The sequence below is a fragment of the Rhyacophila brunnea genome, unplaced genomic scaffold (genome assembly GCF_057557595.1).
Source record: "Rhyacophila brunnea isolate RB1 unplaced genomic scaffold, BYU_Rbru_1.0 scaffold_13, whole genome shotgun sequence".
In the NCBI taxonomy this organism is placed as follows: domain Eukaryota; kingdom Metazoa; phylum Arthropoda; class Insecta; order Trichoptera; family Rhyacophilidae; genus Rhyacophila; species Rhyacophila brunnea.
Genome location: NW_028232785.1, coordinates 18704970 through 18720709, shown reverse-complemented (window position 1 = coordinate 18720709; position 15740 = coordinate 18704970). Strand labels below are relative to the sequence as shown.

Genomic DNA, 15740 nt, shown 5'->3' with positions numbered 1-15740 from the left:
ATGTATGAACTGTCATTGCTTGTCATTGTTCTATAGAGTGCTCATACTGACGCGTCTGTCGTGTTCACATAGGAAATGGTTTGATTTGAATAGAAGTTACTTGATAAATAATACACTAGCATTAACACACCTGCCACAAATATAACGTAGGTATAGATAAATGTTACATATTTTTTTTTAAATCGATATTAAAACCAGTTTTTGTGTGAAGGACTAGTCTGACTTTGACAGCTGATGAATAACAAGAATGTACATTATTTATAATTTATTAATATTTATTTGATTTGAGTATATTTTATAATTCAATTTGAAACGAGAAATGATGAACCAATATGTCAAGCAATCAGTGATCTGATTTTGACAGCTGAAAAGTGGACCACTCGTTGCTTGTGCAAAAAGTTATACTCAGGCTTTGTCAATCTAAAGATGGCGGTGATACGATGCATTTTATAGAGAACCCTGAACTTAAATGTATAATATAATATGGGAGTAATAAGTCAACAATTTATGTACCTATTTAAAGTTAACAACAAATTATGTGTATATATATAAATATGTGTTCTAGAAAAAAATCTAGGTTATCCGATATGTAGAATATGCAATAAGTACAAAGTGATTAGCATTATACCTGGTTTTAAAGGACATGTTAAACTTTAAAATTGAAATTACTCCAATAACATGATTTCGAGACTTTTGGCAGTAACATATTTGAAGACCTTCGTATCGAACATTGTCTATTGGCATGAGATGCGTCATTTAAGAGCGTACTTCAGTGAAACGGCAAATAATTTTCAACAGTAGGTGCGACGAAATTTCTTACTAGTCGTCGATTTTTTTTGTCATGGCGTCGGATGAAAATATTCTTAAATCGTGTAAAGATGACTAAAAAACTTTACGTATGTACTTAAAAAAGAAAACATTCCAATGAATATACTATTATTATTAGTAATATAACAATAAACATAATACTAAATTGACGCATGATGGATTTTAATGACAAATTATATTTTGTTCAGCACGCGTCATTTGCACAATCCGCGCATCGCCTAGCCACGATCTTTTTAGACCATGCCTCAACTGAAGTATAGCCTTAACTAAGAATGAAACGGTCACGCCTGGGTAAATAGGGCCAAGAAAGAATGTCTCGTATTAAGAGTGTTCAAATAAAATTTAATTCTGTTCAACTGTTTTTTTAGGTTATTACTTCAAGTTCAGGATTGACAAGTGTTACGTCACTAAAACCTTCGAGCTCGATGACAGAAGTTCAATCATCTTCTGAGGATATACACATTGACAATTGTAATAACCTACCTGCAAGGCCCACTGACAAGAAATTACACAAAGTGCCCCATGTTATTAAAAAGTCATTTAAATGCGATGAATGCAATTATGCGTGCACTCAATCTGCTCACCTGAAATCACACAAAATGACACACACTGGAGAAAAACCATTAAAATGTGATGAGTGCAGTTTCTCATGTATAACATCTGGTCATATGAAGACGCACAAAATGACACATACAGGCGAAAAGCCATTTAAATGCGATGAATGTAATTACTCAGCCTTTCGATTTTCAGATATAAAAAGACATAAAATATCTCATTCTACTGAAGTATCGTTTAAATGCGACGAATGCAATTACTCAACCATATGGTTAACATGTTTAAAAGCACACAAAATGACGCATTCCGGTGAAAAGCCGTTTAAATGTGATGAATGTAGCTTCTCATGTATAACATCGAGTCACATGAAGTTACACAAAAGGACTCATTCTGGCGAAAAACCATTTATATGCGATCAGTGTGATTTTTCATATACAACACTTAGTAACTTGAGATCGCATAGAACTAGTCATTCGGATGAAAAGCCAATCAAATGCAATGAATGTAATTACTCTTGTAAAACATCTCGTATGATGAAATACCATGCAAAGACTCACTCAAGTGAAAAACCATTTAAATGTGACGAATGCGATTACTCATGTATACAAACCAATACATTGAAATTACACAGAATGACACATTCTGGTGAAAAGCCGTTCAAATGTGACAAGTGTAATTACTCTTGCATCAAAGGCAGCTCGTTGAGAAATCACAAAATGACTCACTCTGGCGAAAAGCCATATAAATGTGACGAATGTCATTATTCGTTTATTCGATTGTCTGATTTGAAAAGACATAAAAAGACTCATTCTGTGAAAGTATCTTTAGAATAATCTACATATCTATCGACACTACCAATTTTGTATAAACTTGTAATATTATTTCCCGTTTACACGTACAATTACAACTAACTAATAGTAATTGCTACAATAAGTGCTGATAGTTCGATACAAACATATGAAAAACTATTCTAGATAGCTGCCGATGGTAGTCTTGTGTATAGAATAGATGCGCTGAAGTCATTTCGAATTCCAAAAGCTAGTTTTACGGAACTTATAACATTGAAGCTTTTTTTACGGTGCTGTCAAATTTCATCACCTATGTACTGTAATAAATTGATTTAAAATAAATATTACACTGAAAGGGAAATAAAAGCTTTTTTGACAAAATTTTGGTTTATTCATTATGTTCTACATGTTTTATTTAAGTAGGTATTTAAAAAGTTCAAATAGCAATCTATAGTAAATTTTATAATCATATTTCCATACATTCTTACGGCTTACAAGAAGGTCGGTTTTATATATATTGAGAGGTTAGCAAGGCAGGTCTCACGATATTTGCTACACTACATACACTACTTATGTGCGATTCGAGGTACTAAATTGGGCTACAATAACAATTCTCGATAGTTGATTGAACAACTACTGTTACGACTTGTTGAATACTGTCTAGTACTAACAGTAAACTCACGCTTAGAAAACGTGTTATATGGACACACGCCACATTTAGTACTCGCGCGTAAATCGCGGCGAAATGCGCCATCAGGGGCTCTATGTTAGAACTTGCGAGTGCAAGCTTCCCGGTTGACATGACGTCATATGACATCATTGTGACGTACTACCGGAGTGACAATAGCACTCGAGAAAATAACGATACTTAGACAGCGGCGCTATTCATTGTCACCATACACTAATAGGTGTTTCATCGTAATAATATCTACGGTGGGCACTGTGCGCGGGCGGCATGCCTCGAGCGTGTATTGGCTGACGTCACAATTACGTCATGTCGTCTGGTGCCACACGAGTCGATAGTTAGGAAATCGCGGTGCTGGGCGCTATAATTATATCATCACATTAAATTGCGTCCTCGTATATTCACCATTTAATAATATCGACAAAAAAATATATTTTTATTACAATAAAACAGTTTATTATATTAATTGTCATTACTCTTTACTGTAAATCTAAGTGGATATAAATATATTATAATTATAATAGTATTGTAAAGTGAGTAAAGATCCACTTTGTAAAATATCCTTTTCATAAAATATAAAAGCAATTAGGTCTTTTACTAATAACATGCTGTAGGAAAGTCATCATCAGCAGGATCCTCTGCTGGGTGAAAGCCTCCCCGGCTCTCTCCAATCTTCTCGGTCCTTAGTTCTTTGCTGCCATGTACATCCACCTAATTTTATGAGCTCGTCTATCCAGAGGATTTAGGGCCCTTTGATTTAATTACTTTTACTATTGATTACGCTATATAGGTATCTAAGATATTGATGATATTTTTGGAAGACTCAGCAGCCATTCTACACCATGTATTGCATCCTTTGCCAGATGGTTCCTACAGTCCCAACAGAAGAAGGGTCGACAGGCGTCCGGAGGGGTTGAACGCGGCGACTTTGTAATTAGTTGCATCAGTTAGATATGTCGTTAACTCTTGTGAATAATATTTAGCCGTTTTCCAGGAGCCCGGAATCCGGTTGGCTTGAAAAAATGGCAAGACAAGTTGAAATTCTCTTCAGGCATCCGTAACATGGCCGTTCCAAGCCCGAATTCGTTTCTTCATTCTCAGCGTGACAAGAGTTCTTGGTTGACTCTTTTATCTCCTCGTTACCCATAAAGAGGTAACATCTTTTATCGACGGTTGCTTTGAGCATTCATAATGTGCCTAGTATGGTTAAAAGATGAAAGCTATATTTGATATAAATAAAAACGGTTTCAAGTAAAATATTTTATTTTTATAATACTCGATGTTTTTTTAATAAATAATATAAAATGTTTTATTTTTAATCAATTAATAATTGGCAAATAATTATAATAAAACAGTAAAGAAAAGAATAATATGTAAAATTAAACGATACATAATATAAACTTTACTAACATTAATGAAACTAATCCTATGTTTCCCCAAAGCCGCGTTGACACGGTCCAAGTAGACTTGGATCGAGTGCCATCCAAGTGACAGCTTCACACTAATTATTCCTATCCAAGTTAACTTGGATGAGTAGGACGCGGTCCAAGTAGCTTGGATAGGAATAATTAGTACCTATGAAGATGTCTCATATGAGTGCACTTGGATGGCACTCGGTCCAAGTGTACTTGGATCGTACTTGGACCGTTTTAATGCGGCTTAAGTAATTTTACGATATCTCGTCCAGTCTGTTGGATACCTCAAGAGTACCTAAACAGCAATTGCATTACCTCTTCAGATTTATAAGGAACTCACCTATTTTATTAATTTAGCGACTTCGGAATTATATTGCTATAATACGGGCAGCAATCGACTGTGTTCGTTGTCAGAGTGTATTTGCCATTTTTGAGTGCGCGTAGGGCGTGGGGATGCCGAAAGGTGAAACTCGGGTCTCAAAAAATTACACATAATATATAATAGTACAAAAATTAAAGCAATGAGAATTAATTATATTTATTGTTATACCTCCCCTGTCGTAATACTTGTAATACATCAAATAGTAAATACATTAAAATCACATATTATGTACAATGTATTATAATGGGAATATCAAAAAATGGAAAATAAATAATATACAAAAAAATATGCTTACTTATAGGTATATAAAAATATAATTTAATCGGTACAATATTCCGGCAGGTCAAAATACATTATTTTAATAATGTAATATATTGAACAAATAAATACAATGACAAAGGTATTATATTTTAACATTACCCATACAAAAAAATACTACAAAATAGTTTACCAGACTCAGTATGGGAAACTAAGTAAATGTAAGGTGTCACCTGCTAGATTTTGTTAACCACACCCCTCCCACAGCCTTAAAAATCAATTAAAACTTATTAGGTATTCATATCTTGTCAAAAAGTACCCCCCCAAACAAATTTTCTGTATGTAATCTTGCCATCTTAATCCCCTAAGTTTATTGCCCGACCATTATCGGCTGATTAGTGAAGTGGACAATTGGTAATGTGTGTATACTTGAACATAATATCCGCGTGGTTATTGGAAAGAAGGCCAAACCTTATTTGGGTTTCGTCCCAAGCTTTCTGGAGTAGTGTCAAACTTCGAGGAGCGATGCCTTCTTGGGCTTGTACGGGTATCGCAAGAGTGGGTTGAGAATTAACTTCGAACACGAATAAATTATACAATTGTACAAGGTTTGAGAAATAGGCCGCCCACCAATGAGATGAATGGGGGGGGGGGGTACTTTCTCACTTTCTCGCAGTACCAAAATCGAATGACGATTACTGTGGAAGTAAATGCTACCTCTCACGTGGACATGGCAAAAAGGTAATAATAATTAATTTGTTGGATCTGGGTTTTTTCTCTAACTTCAAAGTAACTTTGTTTTCAACACCACAAACTTTATTATACTACTGGATTGATTCAATTTGTAATCGGCTCAACTGTATTTAAATATTTTTTCGCCAAGACAACGGATTTCGTGTATTCTTTACCTATAAGAACGCTTATATTTTCAATCTTTTTTACATAACCGATAAAACCCGTTTCTACTATGAACCATTTTATGTGCTTTCAAGTGACTAGACTGTTTACATTTATAACCACACAAATCGCATGCAAACGGTTTTTGATCGTCATGAACAAGTTTATGTCTCTTTAATTTACTTGATTCTTTACATTTATAACCACAAACGTCACACTGAAACGGGTTTTCTCCGCTATGTGTCATTATATGTCTCTTCAAGCTACAATTTGTTTTGGTTTTATAATCACACAAATTACAATTGAACGGGTTCTCACCACTATGAATCAATTTGTGCCGATTTAAGCTACTACGGTGGTTACATTTGTAATAACATACATCACAAACGAATCGTTTGATTACACTTGTGTTATTAGCATCACTGCTTGAAGTTATGTGTGTAATCTTGTGGTCATTAAGAATGTTTCTAGATGAGTAAAAAGCAAAGCACACGCCGCATACAAAATTATTTTCATAAAATAAAGTTCTTTTTAATTTCAGACAAACTTCTTTTCCGACTTCTTTTTTTATATCATGTTCGTGTATTTCAATTTTATCATTCAGCAGCGCAGACTTATTCTTCGACATGTGGTCAGGTAGTCTATGCTGAAATCGATACAATTCTATATTATCGTCGATTTGATAAGATATGGGTATTTCTTCATATGAACCATCGTTATGTTTATTGTCATGTGAATCAGTTTCTCTTTCACGTTTCAGGACAAGAGAATGTTTCTGAAAATGAAAAAAAATGTCATTGTAAAGAACAATTGTTAATAATTTCACGTTATTCATAAAAATAAGTGTTATATTTAGGCATGTGTTTGTAGAAATAATGTACAATTATACAGTCGATTAAGTCACAATCAAAAATTATCTGAAGTGGTCATCTATAGGTATGAGCTATCATATTAATTAATTTCATGTATCTCCAAATTGAAGAGCCAAAAATCCGCGGATATTTAGTCGCCGATTTGTATAATATGCTCTGATACGTAGCTAAAGACTTCAAACTTATCTGAAAAATGGGATGGGGTAGCCATTGTCGAAAACTACCCAATCAAGACTCGTAACTGGACAAAATTTGACATTCGAATGACATTTGCAAAATGGCATCCTATGGTAGTTCGTAGTTTTATTTTTAGCCATTCTTTAGATATGTTTGTAGGTCTGTACCTACTGACCAACGGACGATTAAAAAATGAGTAAACAAGTCGAGCTATGAGTCTTGTGATTGTTAATCATATATAATGTAAAATTAATCCTATCGAGCGGGCGGCTCTCGTGGTGTTTTGCGTAATAGGCAATCCATGGACTGAAACCGTATGTGATTTCGAACCGTGTGCCATACTAAAGCTTATCTTTTCTGTTCATGGAACTATATTTTCACAAAGTATATTATAAGCATCTGATCGTGTCCATTTATACCATACATTTACACTTACAAATTTAGTGAAAATATATTTTCATGGACAAAAATCATAAGCTTAGTATGGCACACGGATCTAAACCGCATACGGTTTCAGTGCATGGATGGCCTCTAAGGCGCTGTCCTTCCACTCGAGAGTTCTGGGTTTGAACCTGGTGAGGACACAATATTTATGTATTTTTCTCAAAGCCTGGGTGTTTGTGATTGTTCAAAATTACTAACAACCAACTTGTACGAAAATACAAGGATGTGCTTACCTAATAATAATTCTAAAAACAAAAAAAAACTATCCAACGAGGGTCCTTAGTGAAATTCTAATTTAAATTCTAATGGATTAAAGTTTTCTACTATTCCATTTGAGTCGTAGCCAAACTACACCCGGTCTTAATCGGGCGATCACGGGACCCTTCTTTTCTTATGGCGTCCTCAGTTCTTTTTCTGAATCCAATTTAATTATCTGGCGGTGCCGTTTCTGCCAGGTGGATCTCAATCCTGGCGCACAAAAGTTTCTCGAATACCTTGCCGAGGGCCGGCAAATAGCGTTAGAGAGCGATATGCTTTGGGGTCCGATGGGGCGCGACTGCCAGCTTTAGGGATAACCTTAAATATGCCCTGCTTCCAGCCAACCAATGGCAAATACACACTAATGATGAAAAAACTCCACTGTGTCATAACCCAAAGAACGATTAACGACCACAGGAACTTATACATTTCAGTGGATTTAGCAGAGACGAACTACGGACCGATAAGAGTGGAGACAACAGCTAGAGGAGGCCTTCTATCCACCAGTGGAATCAACCCTCGCTAATGATGATGTTGATATATTACATAGTACAAGAATATAACTAAATCTCATATAGGTAGTCAACTTGAGGCGCAATTTTGTGAGAATTCAGTAACAATGTATACAATCAAATTCATGTTATGTACAAAGTCTGTTAAAATAATATATCCTATGGAACCCCATACGTTCCGCAGCTGGAGTTAATTTGACATGAATACCTAGTACTAATTATTGTTAGTTGTCCCTTGTGAAAAATAACGTATCTTTTAACGAAAATATGAAAATAAGATTTTAAAAAAAAACCTATTACTTACCTACGTATATATAAACAATCATTCAATATACCTGATTAAGTGGACTGATTTCGGAAAATGAACATCCTGGTTGCGGATCATCATAGCATAATGGATGCTTCATATCTTCACGACACCCATCTTCCAAGCTATCGCCGTGTAAAAATGTCTCAGATTTTATATTAATCAGGGCAGGATTCTGTAAAAAAAAAAAAAAAAAACAATTCGTATTGTATTCAATCACACATATATCTACTGTAGCGTTGTCGTGCTGGTTTTATCATTATCGCGTCTACAATCCTGAATCCGTAATTTTTCTTGGCCATGCCCCCCCTATCCTGAAGCGGGCCCCCAGGCTAGGATCTTTGGCGGACCCCCCTACCTATCGCTAAGGATAAAGACAGTGTGACGCTCTACAGTAACGTTTTCCAAATGGTATACGCGGTAAAATTAATGTGTAAATTTTTAGTGTTTTTTTTTATATTTTAATACTTACATCTATTTGAATTATGGAGTTAATAAAAATTGTATCGTACAAACAGATAATTTTAAATAATAACATTATTGAAAAAAAATAGCGCTACAGGCGACTTTTTTACTATTAGAGAGAATTTGTGATGTGTATTTATATCACTTATCTGGTCGACTCTCTGGTCGAGCCTCTAGTTTACTGACTATAAATGACATCGCAATAAAAGTTGATTTGAAGAGAAATTCAAGCTTCTGTTCGGACATTCTTTTACAATTTGGCATTCACTTAATAATTGTTATTGCCAAAAGACCACATAAATAACTGAAAAACGAAATGGAACATAGATTGAAATCGTCTGAAAACCTCGGAAGCAAAGAAGACCAAATCTCATTATTACTTGTAAAAAAATTACAAGATAAAAAAAAACTTTTTATATACAACGTTTTAAAAATTTTTGTTGAACCATATAAACTTGACTTGACTAGCTTAAACGATCAAAAAAATTTGTACTTGATAGAAATAATACTGAAATGTCATTTTGACATTCATATTGATTTCCATAGTAACGCACGTATATTACGTTAATAATTTAGTTACTAGGACTATCCGCTTAGCAACCAATAATGGTGTCGAAATAACTTTTCATACAAAACAGAATTAACTGAAAATGAATTCAATTCTACTTAAAGATGGCTAAAAGTATTAAAACAATGCATTGGCATCGTGTTCTGATATATCCCAAAAGTTTGAAATGTCTAGCTAGTCGGGAAGATAGTTAAAAATCGATTGCAAGATTTGTACCGGACAAATAAGAATACGAGCTAAGAAAAACGTTGTAAAATAAGGTGTCCACAACATAATGTCATAAAAAATATTCGTTTTTACAGGTTTAATATGAAAATTAAATTCAATTTTTTTCCACGGGACGGAGCGATATTCTCAAAGATTTCACGAAGACGAGCTATGCTCCGGTCCGTTACAGTCAACTTCGAGCCCCGATCGTGCAACGTACCACTACAGAACTAGATTCCCTCCCTAAATATTTTTTTTTATTTACGTTTCAAAGGATAAATTAAAATAATTTTTCAATTACTTAACTTATTTTAAACAAAAATATAATTTACCTGATCAAGTGATCTGCATTCAGAATTAGAAGATCCAGGTTGCGGATATAATATACCTTCAACAAATACACATTTGAAGTCATCCCGTTGATAATCTATCTCAGATTTTATATTTATCAGGGCAGGGTTCTGTAAAAACCAATATTATATGAAATTACGTACATATATGGGGTAATTTCGACGTTCTCTATGGTACCTCCGAACCATAGATCTATTGAAAATGATGTAACTTTTAGTATGCCATTTGAACTGACTGAGAAGGGTCGTAGGATATTATTTTTAATAAATCTTGAAAATAATATTCTGCCAGACAGGACTAGAACTTACATCAATCTGATTCTGGTCGATGTGTCTGACCATTGCTGACTCAAGAGTAGAAAGCCGATACATTCACAACGACTGGTCTTACTTTTTCCGCCCCTCCCGTTGTTGTCTATGTAGGAACTGTCATTGCCTGTCATTGGTCTATAGAGTGCTCATACTGACGCGTCTGTCGTGTTCACACAGGGAATGATTTGATTTGAATGGATAAGCTACACGATAAATAATATACTAGCATTAACACACCTTCTACAAGTGTAATGCATAGATCAATGCTACATATTTTTTTGGAAATCGATATTACCACCGGTTTTTTGTGTGAAGGACTAGTCTGACTTTGACAGCTGATGAATAACAGGAATGTATGTTATTATTTATTAATAACACTGATAGTTAATATATTTTTTGATTTGAGATTTTTTTATAATTCAATTTGAAACGAGAAAGGGCGAATCAATATGTCAAGCCATCTGGGATCTGATTTTGGCAGCTGAAAAGTGGACCACTCGTTGCTTCTGCAAAAATTTATGCTCAGTCTTTATTAATCTAAAGATGGCGGTGACCCAGCCCAATTACGAAGGAATTAACTAATAGTCATGCAACAGAAGGGCTTCCCAAATTTCGCTAATATCGGTGACTGGTTTTTGTGGTTTTAATCAAGGTACTAATAACAGGTAGGTACTTACATCAATTCCTAACCAGTGTCGAAATTTCTCTAAATGTTTCATGTTACAAATTCGGCCCCTTAGGGTCAAAGTAACGTATTTAATTTTTCTCTACTTTACCTTAGACCCCAAACACAAGTAAATTTACATTCCACTGACATTAACAAGAAAGTACTTATGTCATTTAATGTCCAGTACCATACGTAACTCAAAATTGTTAAGAATTTAAATAGGTTTCTTTGAATCTAAGGGGCCGAATTATACTTGCTAATAATAAAATTTAATAAATTATTTTTTATTGAACGAATGATTCACAAGATCTAAGAATGTATCATTCTTTATAAGAAAGTGTTGCGCTCGTTTATAATGTGCTTCCAATAATTAATGTAAATGATCGGTTGAAAATATGGGACCAATGCTACATCTGAAATAAAAACGCTCAAAAATTAATACTTACTTGACTGTTGCAGCCAATAACAGCTTCATCAATCTGTATTTGGTTTGTATTAGGGCAGAATTTATCAAGGATCATGCTTTTAAGTTGATATTCTTCTTCTTTCTTAATGTAGACAGTGGATTCAATCTTGACCTATAAAATTCATTTTTAGATTTAGTAACGTTTTTTTCTAAAAATCACTTATGAAGACCAGGGAACAAATAAATAATGGGAACTGAAATACCTAACGGGTGTGGACATGGCCCCCGCAAGGGGGGGCCTGACAGGGCTGTAGTCTAGGGGCCCGGCGTGGCGAATTGGCCAGATAAATGAGATAAACACACATCTTAAATTTGCTCTAATGGTAAAAAAAAGTCACTAAAAATACACTGAATTTTATTTGACCTCGAACACCATTTGAAAAACGCCACTTTAGTGCGACAGACTGCCTTTAACCTAAGCGATGGGTAGGGGGGCAGCCAAAGATCATAGCCTGGGGGCCCACTTCAGGATGTGGGGGCCATGGGTGTGGAGTAACAGGCAACCGATCTCGAGTGTGGAAAAATATGGAATAAACTTAAGGGGGGACATGCTCGTCGAAGGTCAAAATTGAGTTTTTATTGTATTTTCAAACCATGATCCTGGACACTCCTTAAACGTTGTAGATAATTTATTTATATAATGTTGAAGCCTTGTTATCCTTTATAGTTATTTTAAACATTTGATGACTGCATAAAGTATTTTTGTTACATAAAATAGTATTCTCTTAAACCTCTCGCTCTAATGTTTTAGAAAATAGTTATATTTCGGTACATAACTGTGCAGTGATGTTAAGATTTTGTACGTTTATTAAATTTTAAACGCATTTATAAAACCATTAGCATAATTTATTACGAGATAATTTTTGTAAAATATTCACGATAAAAAATTATATTGATAATCTCTGTGATCCCAAATTTGACAAGAATTAGGCATTTTATTATTCAAAAAATCGGCAAGATTAACACATTTGAAGATGATTCTAAAGATACTTATTATAAGCTATGTCTTTGACCATTCAAGTGTGATAAACATCTTATGAATAATGATTGCTTTATAATAATTATTGACCTAAGAATAAGGTAGTGTTTTTTTGAAATACGCCATTTCTTTTGTCATTCCCCAGTGGTTAAGCTAGAACATACGGCCGTAGCCATACATTGACAAACTATAATTGAAGTAGGGAGTAAAATGATATTGACGCGCGTATTTGAACATGTACCGTTTAAAAAAAAATTAAAAAAAAATCGGTTAGGTACATGTTCAAACACGCGCGTTAAAATAATTTAACTCCCTACTTTAATTATAGTTTGTCAATTTATGGCTATGGCCGTATGTTGTAGCTTAACCACTAGGGAATGACAAAAGAAATGGCGTATTTCAAAAAAACACTACCTTATTCTTAGGTCAATAATTATTATAAATCAATCATTATTCATAAGATGTTTATCATACTTGAATGGTCAAAGACATAGCTTATAATAAATATCTTTAGAATCATCTTCAAATGTGTTAATCTTGCCGATTTTTCGAATAATAAAATGCCTAATTCTTGTCAAATTTGGGATCACAGAGATTATCAATATAATTTTTTATCGTGAATATTTTACAAAAAATATCTCGTAATAAATTATACTAATGGTTTCATAAATGCGTTTAAAAATTAATAAATGTAAAAAATCTTAACACCACTGCACAGTTATGTACCGAAATATGACTATATTCTAAAACATTAGAGCGAGAGGTTTAAAAGAATACTATTTTATGTAACAAAAATACTTTATGCAGTCATCAAATGTTTAAAATAACTATAAAGGATAATAAGGCTTCAAAATTATATAAATAGATTATCTACAACGTTTAAGGAATGTCCAGGATCATGGTTTGAAAATACAATAAAAACTCAATTTTGACCTTCGACGAGCATGTCCCCCCTTAAGCACTTGTCAAAAACACGCTTGTCCTTCGTTCTGACTACATACTGCTCTCGGTTTGTGTGTAGTCCATTTTCGTAAGACACTCACATATTATTATAAACCTTGCGTCCAGTGACGTCCCGTGGGAGTAGGCAGATTGAGCGTCGCTTGGGGGCGGCAGTTACTCGAAGGGCGACAAATCGAGGAGAATCAGTTGGTAGGTATACCAATATAGAAATAGCTACATAAACCTAGTAATAACGAAAATATCCTTCCATTAAAAAAATCAGGTCACTGGTTGGAAACAAAATGTATTAAGGGGGGACATGCTCAGCGCAGGTCATAATGGAGCTTTTATTGCATTTTCAAAGCATGATCCTGGACATTTCTTAAACGTTGTAGATAATCTATTTATATAATTTTAAAGCCTTATTATCCTTTATATTTATTTTAAACATTTGATGACTGCATAAAGTATTGTTATTACATGAAATAGTATTCTTTTAAACCTCTCGATCTAATATTTTAGAACATAGTCATATTTCAGTACATCCATGTGCAGTGGTGTTAGGATTTTTTACATTTATTAATTTTTAAACACATTTATAAAACCATTAGTATAATTTATGTCGACATTATTATAGTGAAATATTTACGATAAAAAATTATGTTGATAATATCTGTGATCTCAAATTTGACAAGAATTAGGCATTTTATTATTCAAAAAATTCTAAAGATACTAATTATAAGCTATGTCTTTGACCATTCAAGTGTGATAAACAAACTACGAATAATGATTGCTTTATAATAATTATTGACCTAAGAAGAAGGTACTTAGTGTTTTTTTGAAATATGCCATTTCTTTTGGCATTCCCCAATGGTTAAGCTACAACATACGGCCGTAGCCATACATTGACAAACTATAATTAAAGTAGGCAGTAAAATGATGTAAACGCGCGTGTTTGAACATGTACCGTTTAAAAAAAAATCGGTTAGTCATATTATGTGCATTTGGTCGTATCACAGTTCACCGTGAGCTTTTGAATCGGAAATAGATGCCATTTAGTGTTGAGATCAAATTCGTGTCAATAAAAAACTACGATATGATTGTACCTATATATTCATATAATATACCTATTGCTTGCTGAACGATTGAAAAGTAGGTTAGCAAAAAGAACTTAGCTATTAATTCGTCCATATTACATTAATGTTCTTCTTGAATCTAATAAACTTAGAAAAATACTGTCTGCAAACAAGCGTAGGATATAAATGGTTGGGTAAAATCACCGCCATCTTTAGATTAATAAAGCCTGAGCATAACTTTTTGCACAAGCAACGAGTGGTCCACTGCCATACTATTTATTGATAACGTACTTGCAAGCAGAGTTTGGTATTCTACAATGACTGCAGAGTATAAATAAGTTATTAGTTATTGTCGTTTAGAATCGACTGTCACATTGACAAACGTCCTAGTGTATTATGATATTATTATACACAGAAGTTTGCTTACTTTGATCGTCACTTCCAATTATTAATAACACATAACCACTAAATCAGATGAACTCCAAGGTCTCCAAGATACGTTAAAATAATCTGAAACTAAGAATACTCCAAGTGAACACGACAGACGCGTCAGTATGAGCACTCTATAGACAATGACAGGTCATCCATATAGACAACGGGAGGGGCGAAAAGTAGGACCAGTCGTGTAATGAATCGGCTTCTTTCTTCAGTGGGCAATGTTATAATACATACAACTTACGTCGCACCTCGAACGACGCGTCATTATTTTGAACTTAATACTATTCGACCATCTGTTTTCGGTACAACATCTCGAGGTGAACTCTGGTAAGTACAATATACACGTAACCGTCGAATCATCATCATAATGAAACATACAATAATTAAAATATTATTGTCAAAAAAACATAACCCTACTTCGTACTGATGATTTGTGAACTGGTTTTCTTGTTTGATAAATGGTATTTCCTTTCGCATTTTGTGGTTCATATTGTTTATTGGATCGCATTTATAACCTTCGTTCAATTCATGGTCGTAATTATCGACCGGTTCTGCTTTTATGTCCATTTTAAGCGCTGGTTTTGCGACTGTCAGTAGATATTTATATTACTAATTATTACCTTTGGCAATGTTCGAGAGTCCGAGCAGTGTTACCACTTTTTTGACACCGATTTATAGTACGCGTCCAAGTTAATGTATTATAGTATTTCGGCAAAAATTATAAATAATATACATTTTAGTTATATTATAATATAACAACGCGTACCTACCATAGTTTTTTGTCCAAATACATACTATAATTTTTTTGACCACGTACAATAACTCGATTACAAATAGATGGCAGCACTGAGTCGTTTTATAGTCTATGCCTTTAAATACGCAAACATGGAAG

At 34.0% G+C, this 15740-nt stretch overlaps 1 protein-coding gene across 1 annotated transcript; it reads right to left on the bottom strand.

The window, feature by feature from the left end:
* Window positions 1-4790: 4790 nt before the first annotated feature.
* LOC147076777 (uncharacterized) lies at window positions 4791-15453 on the bottom strand. The gene is made up of 5 exons (XM_085940501.1): window positions 15266-15453; window positions 11394-11525; window positions 9951-10079; window positions 8407-8553; window positions 4791-6583 (listed from the first exon to the last, which is right to left on the bottom strand). The coding sequence occupies exons 1-5, from the start codon at window positions 15413-15415 to the stop codon at window positions 5840-5842; spliced, it is 1302 nt and encodes a 433-aa protein (XP_085796627.1). The 5' UTR covers window positions 15416-15453; the 3' UTR covers window positions 4791-5839.
* Between the last annotated feature and the right edge of the window lie 287 nt (window positions 15454-15740).